The sequence below is a fragment of the Mizuhopecten yessoensis genome, unplaced genomic scaffold, assembly GCF_002113885.1.
Source record: "Mizuhopecten yessoensis strain PY_sf001 unplaced genomic scaffold, ASM211388v2 scaffold716183, whole genome shotgun sequence".
NCBI classification, from domain to species: domain Eukaryota; kingdom Metazoa; phylum Mollusca; class Bivalvia; order Pectinida; family Pectinidae; genus Mizuhopecten; species Mizuhopecten yessoensis.
The window spans coordinates 210,265-232,091 of record NW_018479989.1 but is presented as its reverse complement, the minus strand read 5'-3'; the positions used below and the strand labels follow the sequence as shown (position 1 = coordinate 232,091).

The 21,827-nt window shown below is 41.3% G+C and overlaps 1 protein-coding gene across 8 annotated transcripts in view; it reads right to left on the bottom strand.

Moving 5' to 3' along the window:
• The window catches only part of LOC110441987 (papilin-like), a 220,687-nt gene that overhangs the window by 13,953 nt on the left and 184,907 nt on the right, over window positions 1-21,827 (bottom strand). For 7 of the 8 annotated variants that reach the window (XM_021485321.1, XM_021485322.1, XM_021485323.1 and 4 more), the window contains 19 exons: window positions 21,138-21,290; window positions 18,798-18,959; window positions 16,725-16,835; window positions 15,929-16,123; window positions 14,552-14,752; window positions 13,766-13,933; window positions 12,570-12,673; window positions 11,748-11,793; window positions 11,141-11,314; window positions 10,429-10,605; window positions 8,891-9,079; window positions 7,788-7,997; window positions 7,141-7,314; window positions 5,441-5,644; window positions 5,102-5,308; window positions 4,816-4,983; window positions 3,948-4,139; window positions 3,124-3,438; window positions 2,803-2,988 (listed from right to left, as the gene is read on the bottom strand). In XM_021485321.1, coding sequence (XP_021340996.1) covers window positions 2,803-2,988; window positions 3,124-3,438; window positions 3,948-4,139; window positions 4,816-4,983; window positions 5,102-5,308; window positions 5,441-5,644; window positions 7,141-7,314; window positions 7,788-7,997; window positions 8,891-9,079; window positions 10,429-10,605; window positions 11,141-11,314; window positions 11,748-11,793; window positions 12,570-12,673; window positions 13,766-13,933; window positions 14,552-14,752; window positions 15,929-16,123; window positions 16,725-16,835; window positions 18,798-18,959; window positions 21,138-21,290 — 3,336 coding nt within the window. The remainder of the gene's footprint in view (window positions 1-2,802; window positions 2,989-3,123; window positions 3,439-3,947; window positions 4,140-4,815; window positions 4,984-5,101; window positions 5,309-5,440; window positions 5,645-7,140; window positions 7,315-7,787; window positions 7,998-8,890; window positions 9,080-10,428; window positions 10,606-11,140; window positions 11,315-11,747; window positions 11,794-12,569; window positions 12,674-13,765; window positions 13,934-14,551; window positions 14,753-15,928; window positions 16,124-16,724; window positions 16,836-18,797; window positions 18,960-21,137; window positions 21,291-21,827) is intronic. The other variant, XM_021485324.1, reaches the window with a different exon arrangement.

Here is a 21,827-nt window from a genome sequence, read left to right as displayed (position 1 = left end):
GATACATTGTTACTCTACGATACATTGTTACTTTATGATACATTGTTACTCTACGATACATTGTTACTTTATGATACATTGTTACTCTACGATACATTGTTACTTTATGATACATTGTTACAGTAGAATATACATTGTTATTTATTACATTTGTTACATACATGTATTATACATTGTGATCGTTATATATTGTGATAATTTGTATTTAAACAGCTATACATGTACATGATACATTGCTGCCAGCAACATAGTATAATACTTAACTATGGACTGCTCTGTTACTATATATTACCTTACTTTATTACATAATTACTGTTATAAAGTGAATACACATGTCATATATTTTGTGTACTTCTTACAATACCAATACACAATACCACCCATTGTGATGTCAGAATTATCACAGCAGGCAACACATCTAAATGGAGTTGTTGAGAAAAAAATGATGATGGTAAAAACAAACCCCTCAAATATTCTCAAAAGCTGATGGTAAAAACAAACCCCATAAATATTCTCCTCATAAGCTGAGGGTAAAAACAAACCCCACAAATATTCTCATAAACTGATGGTAAAAACAAACCCCACAAATATTCCCCTCATAAGCTGATGGTAAAAACAAACCCCGCAAATATCCTCATAAGCTGATGGTAAAACAAACCCCACAAATATCCTCATAAGCGGATGGTAAAACAAACCCCACAAATATCCTCATAAGCTGATTGTAAAAACAAACCCCACAAATATCCTCATAAGCTGATGGCAAAAACAAACCCCACAAATATTCTCATAAGCTGATGGTAAAAACAAACCCAACAAATATTCTCATAAGCTGATGGTAAAAACAAACCCCACAAATATTCCCCTCATAAGCTGATGGTAAAAACAAACCCCACAAATATTCTCCTCATAAGCTGATGGTAAAAACAAGCCCCACAAATATTCCCCTCATCAGCTGAGGGTAAAAACAAACCCCACAAATATTCTCCTCATAAGCTGAGGGTAAAAACAACCCCCACAAATATCCTCATAAGCTGATGGCAAAAACAAACCCCACAAATATTCTCATAAACTGATGGTAAAAACAAACCCCTCAAATATTCGCAAAAGCTGATGGTAAAAACAAACCCCACAAATATTCCCCTCATAAGCTGATGGTAAAAACAAACCCCACGAATATCCTCCTCATAAGCTGAGGGTAAAAACAACCCCCACAAATATCCTCCTCATAAGCTGATGGTAAAAACAAGCCCCACAAATATTCCCCTCATCAGCTGAGGGTAAAAACAAACCCCACAATTATCCTCCTCATAAGCTGAGGGTAAAAACAACCCCCACAAATATCCTCATAAGCTGATGGCAAAAACAAACCCCACAAATATTCTCATAAACTGATGGTAAAAACAAACCCCACAAATATCCTCATAAGCTGATGGCAAAAACAAACCCCACAAATATTCTCATAAACTGATGGTAAAAACAAACCCCTCAAATATTCGCAAAAGCTGATGGTAAAAACAAACCCCACAAATATTCCCCTCATAAGCTGATGGTAAAAACAAACCCCACAAATATTCTCATAAACTGATGGTAAAAACAAACCCCACAAATATGCTCCTCATAAGCTGAGGGTAAAAACAACCCCCACAAATATCCTCATAAGCTGATGGTTAAAACAAACCCCACAAATATCCTCATAAGCTGATGGCAAAAACAAACCCCACAAATATTCTCATAAACTGATGGTAAAAACAAACCCCACAAATATTCTCATAAACTGATGGTAAAAACAAACCCCTCAAATATTCGCAAAAGCTGATGGTAAAAACAAACCCCACAAATAACCTCCTCATAAGCTGATGGTAAAAACAAGCCCCACAAATATTCCCCTCATCAGCTGAGGGTAAAAACAAACCCCACAAATATTCTCCTCATAAGCTGATGGTAAAGTGGCAACAAGATCTTGCATTTATCTTTTTTTTAACACAAGAATTATGAAGTTTGTCTCGAAGTTTCCTTTCTAAAAAAGAAACCTTCTGGACATGATTCATAAATCTCATATGAAATAGAAACTCATTAAGGTAAATAGTCACAACTATGTATTGTATCTCAAAAGAAGAGTTCCAATTTCTCTGGCACTTTTGTGATTTGGAGTTTATTATATACTATATGTATTAGCAAAAAGAAGGAATTATATTCATTAAAATCTCCTTTTAATTTTTACAAAAAACATCTCTACCAGAAGAATTAGAACCCTGACCACTTTCATTATGAACGAAGGATTACAAGGCAATCCAGTCGCAAATTGGTAATGGTTTATTTATTGACCTATCTCAGGATATAGGTCACAGTGACATACTTCTTTTGCTCTGCACTCTGCTAGTCATGTCAAACTTGCATACGAAATCTGGTTACTCTAGATTTTTTTATATATTTGTTTTCGATACATTGCTACTAATAATTCTATATTTTTGATACATTGTTACTTATGATCCTATATTTTTGAGACATTATTACTTATAATCCTATATTTTTGATACATCCTATAATATTTGATACATTATTACTTGTATAATATATTATAAAAGAAAGTTATTATTAAAAATAATGATTGTAAATAAAACACAAAATAATAGAGTGCAAACCTATAGTCACCCCAGGTACTGTTGGGAGACTAATAGTGTGCACAGTATGACAGTTTTAATCCTCTTACATGTGAATTATAAGTACATCAGGACCAACCGAACATGTGAATTATAAGTACATCAGGACCAGTAGAGTCACATAACTGTGCTGGTGACCTACCTACTGGGCGGCGACGCTCCACACAAATATTCTGACACTCCGCCTCATCATCAAAATTGTTGGCATTACCATCACAGCCTCCGTACCAGAACCTCATACATTTCTGGTCATCTTTATTAAAGTACCACTTGACCGTGTAGTTACTGCATTGCCCTCGTGCCTGGTCAAGGTCACAGATGTCATACTCTGGAGGTCAGACAAAAGGGGTAAAGGTCATTAATCTTGTACTAAAATGTATCCTGCAGACAACTTTGCTAATCTGTAACATTGGATTTGTCATGTGAGCATGTATATATATCTCCTGTTTTAATGACAACTTACCGACAATGACATTAGTGTCTGGATTAGGAGTGGTATATGCTGGTCGGGGTGTGTAAACAGGGTCAGGCCTGGGGGTGGTCACAGGAGCATAAGTTGGGCGTACTGTGACCGGGGCATAAGTCGGGCGGGGCCGAGCAGTGACCACCTCTACACCACATCTCTGTTTGCATTCCTGCTCTGTGCTGAATCGATTGCCATTGCCGTCACATCCACCATACCAGAAGCGGCCACAAACTCCTTCATCTTGATTGTAAAACCACTGCACAGCGTAGTTACTGCAAGAACCTCTGTCATTGTCCATGGCACACACATTATCTATTTAATATAAAAGTACATAAGCACGTTTTAATATGTTTACATTTTAAAGTCATCAAATTTTGCAGTAATGGCGTTTGAAACTATTACAATTTGCCATTTGTAACAAGGGTATTCTAATATTCAAAGTCTTAAAAGCCTTTCAACATTCTCAGTATTGAGCCAATCAATGCAAATGCAGTAGGTTTCAAAATGTTCCACAGTCTGTACAGGTCTTTGAGGCTATTAGCTGATTGATCTGCACAAATGCAGGTGACTTGGTAATTAATATAAATGCTCACATGATGTTTCGATTTGTGATCCATGTTTAATATTTTATACCAACATAGCTATGAACTACAGAGTATATGAATGAAATCTATAATTAGAATCCTTATACTGAAAATTTTGTCTCCCTAGACTTACTACAGTGTGGATTTGGAGTGACATACAAATAAATGTCTCCCTATAGACTTACCACTGTGTGGATTTGGAGTGACACACAAGTCAATGTCTCCCTATAGACTTACCACTGTGTGGTTCTGGAGTGACGTATGAACCTCCACACTTGCCGACACATGCTGCCCGGGATTCAAAGTTGTTAGCATTGCCACCACAGCCGCCATAGTCCAGACTGACGCAGGCGTCCTGAGATACATCGTAGTAGTAGCGCTGGACACTCCGGACACAGTTACCCTTGTCTGGTTGTAGCATACACACAGCTGTAAGTAGGAATGGTAGATAGTCAGACCTGTATATAATGACCTATATATATGTATAGTGGACAGTCACCCCAGTCTGGTTGTAGCTTACAGTTGTAAGGAGGAATGGTATATGGTCAGACCTGTCTTTAATGACCTATATATATATGTATAGTGGACAGTCACCCCAGTCTGGTTGTAGACTAAACACAGCTGTAAGGAGGAATAGTAGATAGTCAGACCTGTCTATAATGACCTATATATATGTATAGTGGACAGTCACCCCAGTCTGGTTGTAGACTAAACACAGCTGTAAGGATGAATGGTAGATAGTCAGACCTGTCTATAATGACCTATATATATGTATAGTGGACAGTCGCCCCAGTCTGGTTGTAGACTAAACACAGCTGTAAGGAGAATTGTAGATAGCCAGACCTGTCTATAATGACCTATATATATATGTATAGTGGACAGTCGCCCCAGTCTGGTTGTAGACTAAACACAGCTGTAAGGATGAATGGTAGATAGTCAGACCTGTCTATAATGACCTATATATATATGTATAGTGGACAGTCACCCCAGTCTGGTTGTAGTCTACACACAGATATTTAAACATATACATGTATTTTTTTGTCAACATCCTCCCTACAGAGTGGATATTTATCATTGCTTAGTTCTATCTGTCTAGAACACTTACCATCACCACTACATGATGCCTCACACACTATTTGCGAATTGAATCGGTTATTGTTGCCCCCACATCCTCCGTACAGGAATTCCTTACAGCGGCCCTCTGTGTGACTGTAGTACCAGGAAGGGACACTGGAGCGGCAAGGCCCTGCGTCCATCTCTAGACCACAATACTCTACAACATAGATAACCTGGATATCAAAGTGTACTGTCCCCCCCTCGCTTCAATAACAATAAAGGAAGATTTATCACACGTATCTCCTCATCATAACGACCATGGCAGCACCATTTACCTGAACTGTCTGTTTCCACCTCCCCTGACCCGTCTACTGTGTCCTCGGCACACTTCTCCTGACAGGTTTCAATATTCTCAAAGTTGTTTTGGTTACCACTACATCCACCATAGATAAACTGCTCGCATGACCCGGTGTCGGAGTCGAAGAAGTAACGTCTCATGTATGCAAAACATGGCCCACTTTCCTTTGGCAGAGCACAGATTTCTAGAAAAAATACATATGAAAAATCATGTTTTATTGTAACTTCCTCTTTACAACTACCAAAAATATTCAGATTTGAATCCACAAGTTTGAGTCAAATTTAATGATTATTCCTAGGCATTCACATTAATGTACCTTTCTGTGACATGGGGCGTGTGACAGATCCGCCGGTGATACACTTGCGCAGACAAGCCTCTTGTGTTGCAAAATTATTAGAATTTCCTCCACATCCACCATAGATAAACTCCTGGCAGGTGGCACTCTCACGGTCATAGCGGTAGCGCCGGATGTAGGCATTACACTGTATTGGGGAGTTGGACTCTCCACTGCCACAAACATCTAGAATAACAAGTTTGTATTGAGGTATAAATGTAAATTACAGCATGGATCTGTCTGTGTGGTTTCTGTTATTGTGAGGCCTAAATGTTACTAAATGATAGCTAAAGTGAGGCTAAATCTCTGATGTCGAGGTGTTATAGCACTCAACAATTTACAATGATAACAAGAGGCCCAGAGGGCCTGTATCGCCCATCTGTTTCTTTTGTTACATGAAACTGACATATAGGTAACTTAGGACCAAATTTGGTAACTAGAGCACAAGACATTTTAACATCTCTTAAACGTTTCTGAAGATACCATCCCAGGTACCTACTGGCCTAATATCATGACCCTGGGCCTTAGAGAAGAGATTGTTAAAGCTTTTAACCCTTGTTGCCATTTGACCCCCCACTAGCATTTGAATTTGACCTTTGACCTCATTACTGTCATTGAGAGAAAAAATTGCACTGCTGGTCTGCATTAAATACTCAAGTATCATAGCATATCATAGTATTACGACTCTAGTCCAAATGGTTCTTAGGATATTGTTGTTTGAAATTTTTAACATATTTGACCCCTGTGACCTTGAAAGTAGGTCTAGGTCATTTAATGAGGAAACTTTATAGCACTCCATCCAAGGTACCTACTGGCCAAATATCATGACCCTGGGCCTTATGGAACTTGAGAAGATTGTTAAAGCTTTTAACCAAAGTTGACCTTTGACCTCATTACTGTAATTGTGAAAATGATTTGCACTGCTGGTTTACATAACATTACCAAGTTTCATGACTCTAGCTTAAATGGTTCTTGGGATATTGTTGTTTGGAATGTTTAACATATTTGACCCCTGTGACCTTGAAAGTAAGTCAAGGTAATTTTAATGAGGAAACTTTATAGCACTCTATCCCAGGTACTCACTGGCCAAATATCATGACCCGCGGCCTTATTGAACTTGAGAAGAAGATTGTTAAAACTTTTAACCTAGGTTGACATTTGACCTCCGACTTTCACTTAAAGTTGACCTTTGACCTCATTACTGTCACTGAGAAAAATATTCGCACTGCTGGTCTTCATAACATACCCAAGTATCATGACTCTAGTCCAAATGGTTCTTAGGATATTGTTGTTTGACCCCAGTGACCTTGAAAGTAGGTCAAGGTCATTTTAATGAGGAAACTTTATAGCACTCCATCTCAGGTACCTACTGGCCAAATATCATGACCCTAGGTCCTCCAGTTCGACAGACGGACACTGGACGCCGCAGTACGGCATAAGTCTTCGGGCCAGGTGAGCTAAAAACAGGTGTTTAATGGTCAGTTCATATTTTGGTCGTGACTGCAGGAACCAAGTGGTTTGTCCATTTTAATGAACATTATTATAGGTGTTGAATACTGACCATTCAATTCCTGTCTTGTGTACATGTTCATAAACCCATGATTGGGGATAAATCCACACCCTTTTCTTGACATTTTTCACCTTTTCTTACCCTTAGATATAAGCCCACCCATGGTACTTACGTTCACGGCTACAGCTGTTTTCACATTCCTCCTTCGAGTTAAAGTTGTTTTCATTTTGTCCGCAGCCTCCATACACAAATTGTTTACAGAATCCTTCATTGAAATCGTAATACCACCTCGAATGTGCTTCAGAGCAGGACCCAGTCTCGTAGGCCAAAAGACAAATGTCTTTTTCTGTGAAACAGATCCATTACATTACACGTATTAATATAATAGAACTTGAGTCATTTCTTTTATAAACCTGACATCTGTAGCAAATATAAAATAAAACTTTATCTTTGAGTTCTATACATTTCTATAAGGAAGATTTTTTTACCCTTAGGTCTTTACATTATCTATGGACAGTAATAAACCAAAGTCACTGTATTTATGAAGTAAGAGTTCTGACAAAAGTATGCTGCCAACCACGATGACAGGCAGACACTGGTGTAAGCTATAACCTTCATTCATGACCTAAAGCTGTGAGACAACACCAAACATTAATACAGCGACACCCTATTAATAGGCCTAATTGTATAAACCCAACTTTTAACTACATGCTAGGTCCATCTGCATAACAATTGAAATAGCGAATCTTTAAATATTTTCATCATGGACATAAGTAATAATTAGGAGAGTGGTCAACAATAGCCTTAGACACAGTTTACCTTCCACTGGCACTACAGGGGCATCTGTCACTGAAGGGATCACATTGGGAGCACAGTGCTGGACACATTTCTCACGGGTGGCGAAATTGTTGTCGTTTCCATCACATCCCCCATACGTAAACTGTGTACACTCGCGTGTCTGACTATTGTAGTAGAAGCGGGGGTAACTAGCGCGACACGGCCCGATCTCCATCGGCTGCTGACATGTATCTACAATACAAAGCAATGTTAGTTATACACTAAACAATAGTTATCTTCAAGCTACTTTATGTTAGCACTGTGTATTATAGGACCATAACATCACTATTCACAATCTCAACATCATTTACAATTTCAATATTCTAATGTCAGTTTGTTGAGTTTTCGGAACAGCAAAGTCACAGTTGGATTGGTGACGTTGCAATATTGGTCACCTGACCAAATGGTGTTATCGTCTCACAACACGTATTTAATTTTCTATGTGTAGCAAAGTGAGGATGCAGAACAAATAAAGACATACGATGTAATACAATAAAGTCTTAACAAGAGGCCCAATGGGCCTGCATCGCTCACCTGGTATTAATCTCACACTTGTAATCTTAATAGTGGACTAAATAACAGCTACAGGCAGAATATCAGTGTTCGATTCATAAGAACCTATTCAAAGATTTAAACATATGACGCCTGTGACCTCGAATGTCGAACAAGGACATTAGGTTGAAAGTGGAAAAAGGTCATTCATTTGAACAAACTTGGTAGCCCTTCATCCCAGCATGCTACAGGCCCAATTTCAGTACCCTTGGCCTTTTGGTTATTGAGAAGAAGTTGTTTGCAGATTTTACGACATTTGATCCCTGTGACCTTGAAAGTGGGTCAAAGTCATTAATTTGAACAAACTTGGTAGCCCTTCATCCCAGCATGCTACAGGCCAAATATCATCAGCCTGGGCCTCTTGGTTATTGAGAAGAAGTTGTTTAAAGTAAAAAGTTGACGCCGGACGGACGCCGGACGGACGCCGGACGCCACACTATGCCATAAGCTCACTTGGCCCTTCGGGCCAGGTGAGCTAAAAACACGATCAAGACTGAGTTACTTTAATGTTTGCTGATTTACAAACAATTTACCAAGCTCCTCCACGATGATCTCCTCGCATGTCTGTCGACACAAATCAACAGTCGCAAAATTGTTGGCATTCCCCTGGCAACCTCCGTATCCGAACTGCTCACATCTTTCAGTCTGCTGGTTGAAGTAAAATCGAGGTACAAGTGCTCGACATGGTCCAATATCTTTGGGGAGTTTACAAGGTAAGTTTACTGAAAACAACATAAAATTGTAATTTGAATTCCAACTGCTCCACAAAGTACAAAATTGGCCAAAACTGCAAAATGAACAGATTTTTGCGGAGGTTCCAGAAAATGTGACAAAAATAGGGTATTATTTGTCTGAACAAGCATCAAGTCACTACATGATTCGATAATTATTTTTAGATCACTTTAGTCTTTAATACTCTAATAGGTTCCCTTATTTTTTTCATTCGAACAGACCCATCCACCTATTTCCATGTATGAAACAAGAAATAGATTTCCACAACTGAATAGCATGTGTAGTTTCACAGAAACAAGACAAAAAGTCCTATAAGGCCTATAAATACAAATATTTTGTTTATATGTAACACTTTTTATGGTGAACAGACATCCCAAGCTTGAAATTCTCAAAAAAATTGAACTCGTCAATGTTAGAGATACAACACTGGAACTCTCTACCATAATGTCAGATAACATTCATGGTGAATTACGTACATTAGTAAATACATCAGTCTTAACACACTGTACAACAGTTGTCACCAGTCTTAACATACTGTACAACAGTTGTCATCGTCTTAACATACTGTACAACAGTTGTCATCGTCTTAACATACTGTACAACAGTTGTCACCAGTCTTAACATACATACTGTACAACAGTTGTCATCAGTCTTAACATACTGTACAACAGTCATCACAAGTCTTAACACACTGTACAACAGTTGTCACCAGTCTTAACATACATACTGTACAACAGTTGTCATCAGTCTTAACAAATGTACTGTACAACAGTTGTCACCAGTCTTAACATACTGTACAGCAGTTGTCACCAGTCTTAACATACTGTACAACAGTTGTCACCAGTCTTAACATACTGCACAACAGTTGTCACCAGTCTTAACATACTGTACAACAGTTATCACCAGTCTTAACATACTGTACAACAGTTGTCATCAGTCTTAACAAATGTACTGTGCAACAGTTGTCGCCAGTCTCAACATACATACTGTACAACAGTCGTCACCAATCTTAACAAACATATTGTACAACAGTTGTCACCAGTCTTAACATACTGCACAACAGTTGTCACCAGTCTTAACATACTGTACAACAGTTGTCATCGTCTTAACATACTGTACAACAGTTGTCACCAGTCTTAACATACATACTGTACAACAGTTGTCATCAGTCTTAACATACTGTACAACAGTCATCACCAGTCTTAACACACTGTACAACAGTTGTCATCAGTCTTAACACACTGTACAAAAGTCATCACCAGTCTTAACACACTGTACAACAGTTGTCATCAGTCTTAACACACTGTACAACAGTTGTCACCAGTCTTAACATACGTACTGTCTTGAGTTTTTTCTACACAAGTTCTTGTACATTCCTCTTCACTTTCAAATTTGTTTCCGTTTCCTTGACAACCTCCATACCAGAATCGCTCACATCGCTTTTCGTCAGTGTTATGGAACCACTTTACAGTATAATCTGAGCAGGGACCCCTCATCTGAGGCTTGTTACATTCGTCTACAATAAACAATAATATCACTCATCTGTTAATATGATGCTGTAAAATGGTTTGATGACATGCTATGAGGTCTGTGCCTGTGCCTGTATTTATACAACCGCAAATCATCAAACTCAGATTCTGTGCTCAAGCCCAATTTCTTGTCCGGTGATAGTTAAAAATCCATGTTTTCTTAATGATTTGGAAGAATTTTAGACTAAAAACCAAATACTGTTTTCAATATTTACACACAACTTTTTGTTCATGTCACACAAGTTAATCGGGCTGCAAGAAAAACACAGAATCCATACTTCAGCATGAAAACAGCATGAAGACAGTTTCATGAATTCAGGCCCAGTTTTAAGATTTGGGGAAGCTGGAATGGTACCTCACACATGGCTGAAGGAAATGTAAGGTATGGTTGGTACATTGTCGTTCTTCATCAGAGGAAGCATACATGCTTCCTGACGCCAGTTTAATGAGAATTACGACATCTTATGAAATACCCTTGTTGAAGAGGGCTTAGAGTTTAAAATGACAGCAGAGAAAACAAACCTCCTGAGGATGGTTTAATTTCAACATCAACAGTTCTATCACAGCCTTCCTCGTTTGGTCCACTAGCAGGAGTTCCGTCAGGACAGCAGCCATGGACGTTCTCACGACAGTCGTTGTCCGTGTCCATGTCCCCAGACCCACCATCTACACCATCACACCCCTCCTCATTGGGTCCTATAGAGCACATATAATACTACTACTTCTGTCTCAAGTCACCATAAAAATTGAAATGGAACTACGTGCGAATCAGCCAAAATATACTGAAGGTAAGCATATACAATGTATTAAAAGCTCAAATTAAAGAACTTTGAATCTAATCAATCGGAAATGTGGGTGAAGAAGAAAAATAGACAATCTGATAATCAGATTTTATATTTAGCAGGTGCCACAAAGTAGAGCTTCAGCTAAAGGACATGTTCTTGAACCATGCTTTAAGAGTGATAAATATTTAAGGAAAATGTGTTTTTTTCATGATCAAGTCCGAACAAGTCAGACAGGACAATTAGTACCTCATATATAAACAGCTTAAGTGTCCGTTACAATTTTTTTGAGTTTTTGATGTATACAAACAGTACTCTTCAACATCATAATTTTCTTTACTGTTTACCTGTTGCTGCTGTAACTTGGTCTTCACAACATCCAAACTCACTCCTCTACAAGACAACAAAACCAATACTTTAATAACAGTGAACATTATTGAAAATTTTAGCATCATTTCTGATGTGATTTAGTCAAATTACCATGTCAGATTGAGAAAAAAAATGCAAAGTGATCTGGACATCCATACTTACCACATAATGATCTGGACAGCCATACTTACCACACAGTGATCTGGACAGCCATACTTACCACACAGTGATCCGGACAGCCATACTTACCACACAGTGATCCGGACAGCCATACTTACCACAAAGTGATCTGGACAGCCATACTTCCCACACAGTGATTCGGAAAGCCATACTTACAACAAAGTGATCTGGACAGCCGTACTTACCACAAAGTGATCCAGACAGCCATACTTACCACAAAGTGATCTGGATGGCCGTACTTACCACACAGTGATCTGGACAGCCATACTCACCACACAGTGATCTGGACAGCCATACTTACCACACAGTAATCTGGACAGCAATACTTACTACACACTGATCTGGACAGCCATACCTACCACACAGTGATCTGGACAGCCATACTTACCACACATTAATCTGGACAGCCATACTTACCATACAGTGATCTGGACAGCCATACTTACAACACAGTGATCCGGACAGCCATACTTACCACACAGTGATCCGGGCAGCCATACTTACCACACAATGATCTTGACAGCCATAATTACCACACAGTGATCTGGACAGCCATACTTACCACACAGTGATCTGGACAACCATACTTACCACACAATGATCCGGATAGCCATACTTACCACACAATGATCTGGACAGCCATAGTTGTCTGGTCCATCAGCAGGTGTTACTCCATCTCTACAACAGCCATACTGGGACACCACACACAGACGTCTATTGTCAACTGAAGTACACAGAATAAATTGGTTAGATTTGACCAATATATTAAACAAGACTTTATCCCCTACATTATCTCTTGAACCCTAAGTTATGTCAGTCTTGACCCCTACAGTATGTCAGTCTTGATCTCTACAGTTAGTCAGACCTGACCCCTAAAGTATTTCAGACCTGACCCCTTAGCTATGTCAGTCTTGACTCCTACATTATGTCAGTCTTGACCCCTACAGCATGTCAGACCTGACCCCTAAAGTATGTCATACCTGACCCCTTCAGTATGTCAGTCTTGACCCTTAAAGTATGTCAGTCACAGCATGTCAGACCTGACCCCCCTGACACCTAAAGTATGTCAGACCTGACCCTTAAAATATTTCAGACCTGACCCCTTAGCTATGTCAGTCTTGACTCCTACATTATGTCAGTCTTGACCCCTACAGCATGTCAGACCTGACCCGTAAAGTATGTCATACCTGACCCCTTCAGTATGTCAGTCTTGACCCCTACAGTATGTCAGTCTTTACCCCTACAGTACATCAGACCTGACCCCTAAAGTTTATCATACCTGACCCCTTCAGTATGTCAGTCATGACCCTTAAAGTATGTCAGTCTTGACACTTACAGTATGTCAGTCTTGACCCTTACAGTATGTCAGTCTTGATCTCTACAGTATGTCAGTCTTGACCCTTACAGTATGTCAGTCTTGACCCCTACAGTATGTCAGTCTTGGCCCCTACAGTATGTCAGTCTTGATCTCTACAGTTAGTCATACCTGACCCCTAAAGTATGTCAGACCTAACCCCTTCAGTATATCAGTCTTGACTCCTAAGCTATGTCAGTTTTGACCACTTCAGTATGTCAGGCTTGACCCCTAAGGTATGTCAGTTTTGACCCCTTCAGTATGTCAGTCTTGACCCCTAAGCTATGTCAGACCTAACCCCTTCAGTATGTCAGTCTTGGCTCCTTCAGTATGTCAGACTTGAACCCTAAAGTGTGTCAGATTTGACTCCTATAGTATATCTCTGCAAGCCTGGCTTGACTTTCACATTGTGTCAGAAAGGACATTAATGGGTGAAAATGTTATAAGAGTAAAGACACTGACCTCTACCCCCACACCGGGCTACACACTCCTCACGAGTGGTGAAGCGGTTGGCATTGCCATTACATCCTCCGTAGGTAAAGAGTTCACATGACCCTGTGGCAGAGTTGAAGAAGTAACGTCTGTGGGCAGCACGACATCTTCCCGTCACCGAGGGCAACACACACACATCTGTAATATCATATTTGAATATCATTGTCACAAAATATCCAAGATACATGTGTCCCATGTTGGATTGTTCTATCTCACATGGGTGAATCCAGTAACCAGGGTTCAGGAACTACATTTTTTTTTTAAAACTTGACTATTGAGTGCATAAAAACAAATGTTTTAATGTGTAATTATAGGAGTTACCTCCCTTTGCCTACTTTCTTTCCAAACTATGTTGTGTTGGAGAAATAAAAATTAGGGCCATAGCTATATAAAATTTTACACAGTATTAAAACTTCTTAAAATATACAAAAAATCTTGCAATTCTCATCATTTACACCAATTTTTCGAAAGACTGGGTCGAAAATTGGAACACCCTGCACTCACAATGCAATGTATATGGATGGACAGAGGAGTGTATAAAAATAGTGCGATCACAGATAAGGTAATGGTCTGTTTTAAAGGTGGCGACATGTCTTACCCTTACAGGTGTATGACAAGTCTTACCTTGTACCCTTACAGGTGTATGACAAGTCTTACCTTGTACCCTTACAGTTGTATGACAAGTCTTACCTTGTGCCTTTACAGGTGTATGGCAATTCTTACCTTGTAACCTTACAGGTGTATGACAAGTCTTACCTTGTACCTTTACAGGTGTTTTACAGTTCTGTAAGCATTTCTCCTCAGATTCAAAGTTATTGCCATTGCTGTTGCAGCCTCCATACCAGAAACGTTTACAGCGTGCATCGTCTCTGTCGTAGTGCCAGCGTACGACATAGTCAGTACATTGTCCCCTCATTGGTTCCCGCTCACACAGTAGACCAGTGGGAGCCACCATCTCTGGAAACACAAATGATTGGTCAAGGTGTTCTTGTAAAAAGTGGACTTTTTATTTGTGGAAATGCTGAATTTAGCAAAATTTTGCAATATTTCAAAGAGTTTTAACAAATGTGTTACTGTGGTCAATATGTTACATAGTGTGGCAATACCATACTTCAATTACCATTGTGGTGTGGTTAGTATATCGTCTCATGCCCTCCCCTTACTAACCACTGGCTGTAGTAAATGGCCTCATGCCCTCCCCTTACTAACCACTGACCACAGTAAATGGCCTCATGCCCTCCCCTTACTAACCACTGGCTGTAGTAAATGGCCTCATGCCCTCCCCTTACTAACCACTGACTATAGTAAATGGCCTCATGCCCTCCTCTTCCTAACCACTGACCACAGTTAATGGCCTCATGCCCTCCTCTTACTAACCACTGGTTGTAGTAAATGGCCTCATGCCCTCCTCTTACTAACCACTGGCTACAGTAAATGACCTCATGCCCTCCCCTTACTAACCACTGACTGTAGTAAATGGGCTCATGCCCTCCCCTTACTAACCACTGACTGTAGTAAATGGCCTCATGCCCTCCCCTTACTAACCACTGACTACAGTAAATGGCCTCATGCCCTCCTCTTACTAACCACTGACTGTAGTAAATGGCCTCATGCCCTCCTCTTACTAACCACTGACCACAGTAAATGGCCTCATGCCCTCCTCTTACTAACCACTGACCACAGTTAATGGCTTCATGCCCTCCTCTTACTAGCCACTGACCACAGTAAATGGCCTCATGCCCTCCTCTTACTAACCACTGGCTACAGTAAATGACCTCATGCCCTCCCCTTACTAACTACTGGCTACAGTAAATGGCATCATGTCCTTCCCTTACTAACCACTGGCTACAGTAAATGGCCTCATGCATTCCTCTTACTAACCACTGGCTACAGTAAATGACCTCATGCCCTTCCCTTACTAACCACTGGCTACAGTAAATGACCTCTTGCCCTCCCCTTACTAACCACTGGCTACAGTAAATGGCATCATGCCCTTTCCTTACTAACCACTGGCTACAGTAAATGGCTTCATGCCCTTCCCTCACTAACCACTGGCTACAGTAAATGGCCTCATGCCCTTCCCTTACTAACCATTGACTGTAGTTAATGGCCTCATTCCCTCCCCTTACTTACCATTCGGTGTAGTATAGAATACTGGCTTAGAGGCTGGCCCCATGCCTTCACGGTTGCTAGCACGGATCTTGAAGTAATACAAGGTGTTTGGTTTGAGATTGTTGACGGTACTGGTGAGATGGTCCCCCACCATTTCCTGGCGGTTCCAGCTATCCTCCTCCTCCCGGGCATTGGTTGTGTAGTACAACATGTAGCCTGCATGATGTAGAAGTCATGTTATCATGTATAAATAAAACTTCCCCCTTCACATCTAGTTACTGTTTATTACGCTGTTTACTTATATTTGCTGTAATGATTAATGAGCAAAAATTAAACTGCAAAATTTCCCAGTATAAAGCATTGACAACCAATTGTAGGCTAGAATCATTGAAATCTTGTTAAAATCCAGATTGAATGAGAGTATACAGGTATATGTGAAGACTTTATTTCTGCCTCAGATTCTCCAAAGAAGTAAAACGGGTTTTTTTTGTGGTCGTTATCATGTTCAATTTAGATTTTTTCCCCTTTTTTTAATTTTTGAAAGCGAAGTTGGAAAACTCTAAAACGAGGAGCAAATTTGCTGAATATGGCTCCATCGAATGAAAACAGAGGACAGGACTATTTTGAGGACATTAATGTGATGTTTGATATAATATGTTTTTGTCAACCTTCTACTTAAATTTTATGATACTGCAATAAGTTTTTAAAATCCAGTATTTTATTCTCTATGGGAAATCATTGCTAATGTAGACTCAATTCCATTATTATCAAAAACAGTCCTTTCCACAATTAGAATTAATCTTCCTTCTATCCTTACGTTCGATCTGTCCATTGGTGTCCTTAGGTGGCTGCCAGTTCAGGGTGACAGCCAGAGCGTTGCCATCTACTGACACCGGAGTCAGGTCCCGTGGAGCTGTCATTGGTACTACTGGTAAACAAAACACAAAATAAAACACGAGTTAAAGGCTCATGGTCACAGTCTGAGAAATATATTAATAAACCTTTCTTAAATCCTTAAGCAACAAAAAAGATTTGTTTTTTTATACCAGACATGTTCATAGCATTTGTTGAATTTGAATCCCTTTAACATGGTCAATAGCTCCAATTTGGGTGCAGATGCACCCACTTTCTGTATCTGTGGTGTAAAGACTGGAAACCAACAACCTCTATTTACCTACCTCTACAGTCCCCAGACTGGAAACAGGTGCACCCACCACCTCTATATACCTACCTCTACAGTCCCCAGACTGGAAACAGGAGTACCCACCACCTCTATAAACCTACCTCTTTGATCCCCAGACTGGAAACAGGAGTACCCCCACCCTCTATATACCTGCCTCTACAGTCCCCAGACTGGAAACAGGTGTACCTTACCCTCTATATCCCTACCTCTACAGTCCCCAGACTGGAAACAGGTGCACCCCCCACCTCTATATACCTACCTCTACAATCCCCAGACTGGAAACAGGTGTACCCCAACCTCTATATACCTTCCTCTACAGTCCCCAGACTGGAAACAGGTGCACCCACCACCTCTATATACCTACCTCTACAATCCCCAGACTGGAAACAGGTGTACCCACCACCTCTATATACCTACCTCTACAATCCCCAGACTGGAAACAGGTGTACCCCAACCTCTATATACCTACCTCTACTGTCCCCAGACTGGAAACAGGTGTACCTTAACCTCTATATACCTACCTCTATAGTCCCTAGACTGGAACCAGGAGTACCCACCACCTCTATATACCTCCCTCTACAGTCCCCAGACTGGAAACAGGTGCACCCACCACCTCTATATACCTACCTCTACAATCCCCAGACTGGAAACAGGTGTACCCCCAACCTCTATATACCTACCTCTACTGTCCCCAGACTTGAAACAGGAGTACCCACCACCTCTATAAACCCACCTCTTTGATCCCCAGACTGGAAACAGGAGTACCCACCACCTCTATAAACCTACCTCTTTGATCCCCAGACTGGAAACAGGAGTACCCACAGCCGTTATAACAGCACTTCTGGGTGCCAGAACACTGATAATCAGTCTGACACTCATTGGCACATGTTCCAACTTCACCTTGTCGGAGAACTGGACACTGTCCTTCCTTGTACTCTGGGCGCTCATCTGAATTAACAAAATTCCTTTAAAATCGTATCATCAAAACATACAAATCATTCGTAATTTTCAGACACATAAATTTTACTTGACCCATCCCTTACACTATGTGTCCTTACAGATATAAACATGCCATATACATATACACGTGTGACCCTGCCCCCTAACACAGTTTATCGCACCTCGGACAAAAATGTCCAAAATCCATTGGTTTAGAGCTGTCACGTGGTGACCCTCTAATTTTCTATATAGGGTCAGTAGGATTCCATTATAGGGCAATATGGCCGCCCACTGCTCACCGCTTCAAAACTAAAACAACAGATACCGGGTACCTGAATATTCTGAAAATGATACAATGCTCACCGTAATTCCCATTCGCTACATTGTATCGTAAAATGATAGGAGTTGCTTCCCCTACGCCAGGCAAAATTAGTAAGACGCTGTCACAAGCGACCGTCTTTTGTTTTAGCGTGGGTGCCGTCCCCCTATCTAAGCGTTTCGGTGACATTGAGAGACAAACAACAACAACATGGAGAGATTTGGGCAGACGACAACGGAAGAAATAGACAAGAAGCGACTAAACAGTCAGTCTGCCCAAACGCAAAAGGGTCCTCGATGCGATAAATTCGTTATATAGTCAGTTACTGACTATATAACTAATANTCTACAGTCCCCAGACTGGAAACAGGAGTACCCACCACCTCTATATACCTACCTCTACTGTCCCCAGGCTGGAAACAGGAGTACCCACCACCTCTATAAACCTACCTCTTTGATCCCCAGACTGGAAACAGGAGTACCCACAGCCGTTATAACAGCACTTCTGGGTGCCGGAACACTGATAATCAGTCTGACACTCATTGGCACATGTTCCAACTTCACCTTGTCGTAGAACTGGACACTGTCCTTCCTTGTACTCTGGGCGCTCATCTGAATTAACAAAATTCCTTTTAAAAGCGTATCATCAAAACATACAAATCATTCGTAATTTTCAGTCACAAAAATTTTACTTGACCCATCCCTTACACTATGTCTTCTTATAGATATAAACATGCCATATACATATACATATACACGTGTGACCCTGCCACCTTATGCACGTAACCTACTAGGTGTGACCCTGCCCCCTAATGCAGTGTATCCTACTTGGTGTGACCCTGCCCCCTAACACAGTGTATCCTAATTGGTGTGACCCTGCCTCCCTTGTGCAGTGTATCCTGTTATTTGTGACCCTGCCCCCTTACCCAGTGTATCCTACTTGGTGTGACCCTGTCCCCTTGCGCAGTGTATCCTGCTAGCTGTGACTCTGCCCATTACACACTGTATCTTACCAGGTGTGACCCTTCCCCCTTATGCTGTGTATCCTACTAGGTGTGACCCTGCCCCCTTATGCAGTGTATTCTGACAGGTGTGACCCTGCCCCCTTACACAGTGTATCCTACTTGGTGTGACCCTGCCCATTACACAGTGTATCCTACTAGGAGTGACCCTGCCCTCTTATTCAGTGTATCCTACTAGGTGTGACCCTGCCCCCTTATATAGTGTATCCTAATAGTTGTGACCCTCCCCCCTATGCAGTGTATCCTTCTAGTTGTGACCCTGCCCCCTGACAGGTGTGCCCCTGCCCTTTCTACTGTGTATCATACCAGGTGTGACCACGCCCCCTTACACTGTGTATTCTACTTGGAGTGACCCTTGCCCCTTACACACTGTATACTGACAGGTTTGACCCTGTTCCCTAGTACTGTGTATTCTACTAGGTGGGACCACTCCCCCTTACATTGAGTATCCTGACAGGTGTGATCATGCCCCCTCACCCTGTGTATCCAGACAGGTGTGACCACACACCCTCACCCTGTGTATCCAGACAGGTGTGACCATGTCCCTTTACATTGTGTATCCAGACAGGTGTGACCACACCCCCTTACATTGAGTATCCTGACAGGTGTGATCACACACCCTCACCCTGTGTATCCCGACAGGTGTGATCATGCCCCCTTACATTGTGTATCCCGACAGGTGTGACCATGCCCTTATATTGTGTATCCCGACAGGTGTGACNTGCCCCCTAACACAGTGTAACCTACTAGGTGTGACCCTGCCCCCTAACACAGTGTATCCTACTAGGTGTGACCTTGCCCCCTAACACAGTGTATCCTACTAGGTGTGACCCTGCCCCCTAACACAGTGTATCCTACTAGGTGTGACCTTGCCCCCTAACACAGTGTATCCTACTAGGTGTGACCCTGCCCCCTAACACAGTGTATCCTACTAGGTGTGACCTTGCCCCCTAACACAGTGTATCCTACTAGGTGTGACCCTGCCCCCTAACACAGTGTATCCTACTAGGTGTGACCTTGCCCCCTAACACAGTGTATCCTACTAGGTGTGACCCTGCCCCCTAACACAGTGTATCCTACTAGGTGTGACCCTGTCCCCTAACACAGTGTAACCTACTAGGTGTTACCCTGCCCCCTAACACAGTGTAACCTACTAGGAGTGACCCTGTCCCCTAACACAGTGTATCCTACTAGGTGTGACCTTGCCCCCTAACACAGTGTATCCTACTAGGTGTGACCCTGTCCCCTAACACAGTGTAACCTACTAAGTGTTACCCTGCCCCCTAACACAGTGTAACCTACTAGGTGTGACCCTGCCCATTACACAGTGTATCCTACTTGGTGTGACCCTGCCCCCTAACACAGTGTATCCTACTAGGTGTGACCCTGCCCCCTTACATTGTGTATTCTGACAGGTGTGACCATGCCCCCTTACATTGTGTATTCCGACAGGTGTGACCATGAACCCTTACATTGTGTATCCCGACAGCTGTGACCACACCCCCTTACATTGAGTATCCTGACAGGTGTGATCACACACCCTCACCCTGTGTATCCCGACAGGTGTGACCATGCCCCCTTACATTGTGTATTCCGACAGGTGTGACCATGAACCCTTACATTGTGTATCCCGACAGGTGTGACCATGCCCCCTTACATTGTGTATTCTGACAGGTGTGACCATGAATCCTTACATTGTGTATCCCGACATGTGTGACCATGCCCCCTTACATTGTGTATTCTGACAGGTGTGACCATGCCCCCTTACATTGTGTATCCCGACAGGTGTGACCACATCCGTTGCTGCAGCACTTCTGATCTGCCAAACACTCGTAATCAGAGCGGCACTCCTCCACACATGCACCCATCCGGCCAAGGGGAATAACGGGACAGGAACCAGGCTTGAATTCTTCTGTTTCTCCTGTAATGGTTATGGTTAACTTCAACTGTACCTACTACTGCCTGGCACAAAAACCTTCAGACTACTTTTCAGATTTGGTTTGTTTGGTGGTAGATCAGTACTATCAGAGAATAGAGAGCAGCTAGAGGATATATACAACACTCGTTTGGCACTTGTATGATTATTGTATGAGACATCAGATCAATGACACAGGATTTCTTCAAAACAAATTATAACCTGAAATACATGCAAACAAAATTCTAATACTAGGATTGTAATACCAGTCGCCCAAACCCTGCCAAATTGACTTGAAATCATTGATGCATATCTGTCATATATCTATAATGTCTTTGTTAAATCTTTAAATGTACAGAAATGTTTTCAAATTGCCTCCCTTGGAGCTAAATCACTTCATGTTAAACAATAAAATCCTACTGACAGATTTCTCTTACAACTGAACTTAGCCTCTGCCTTTAAAGTTTAAATATTGGAAAAGTTTTTTCAAAAATCCAGTCATATCTTTAAGTTATTGTAACAAAACATCAGACTTATCTGAGC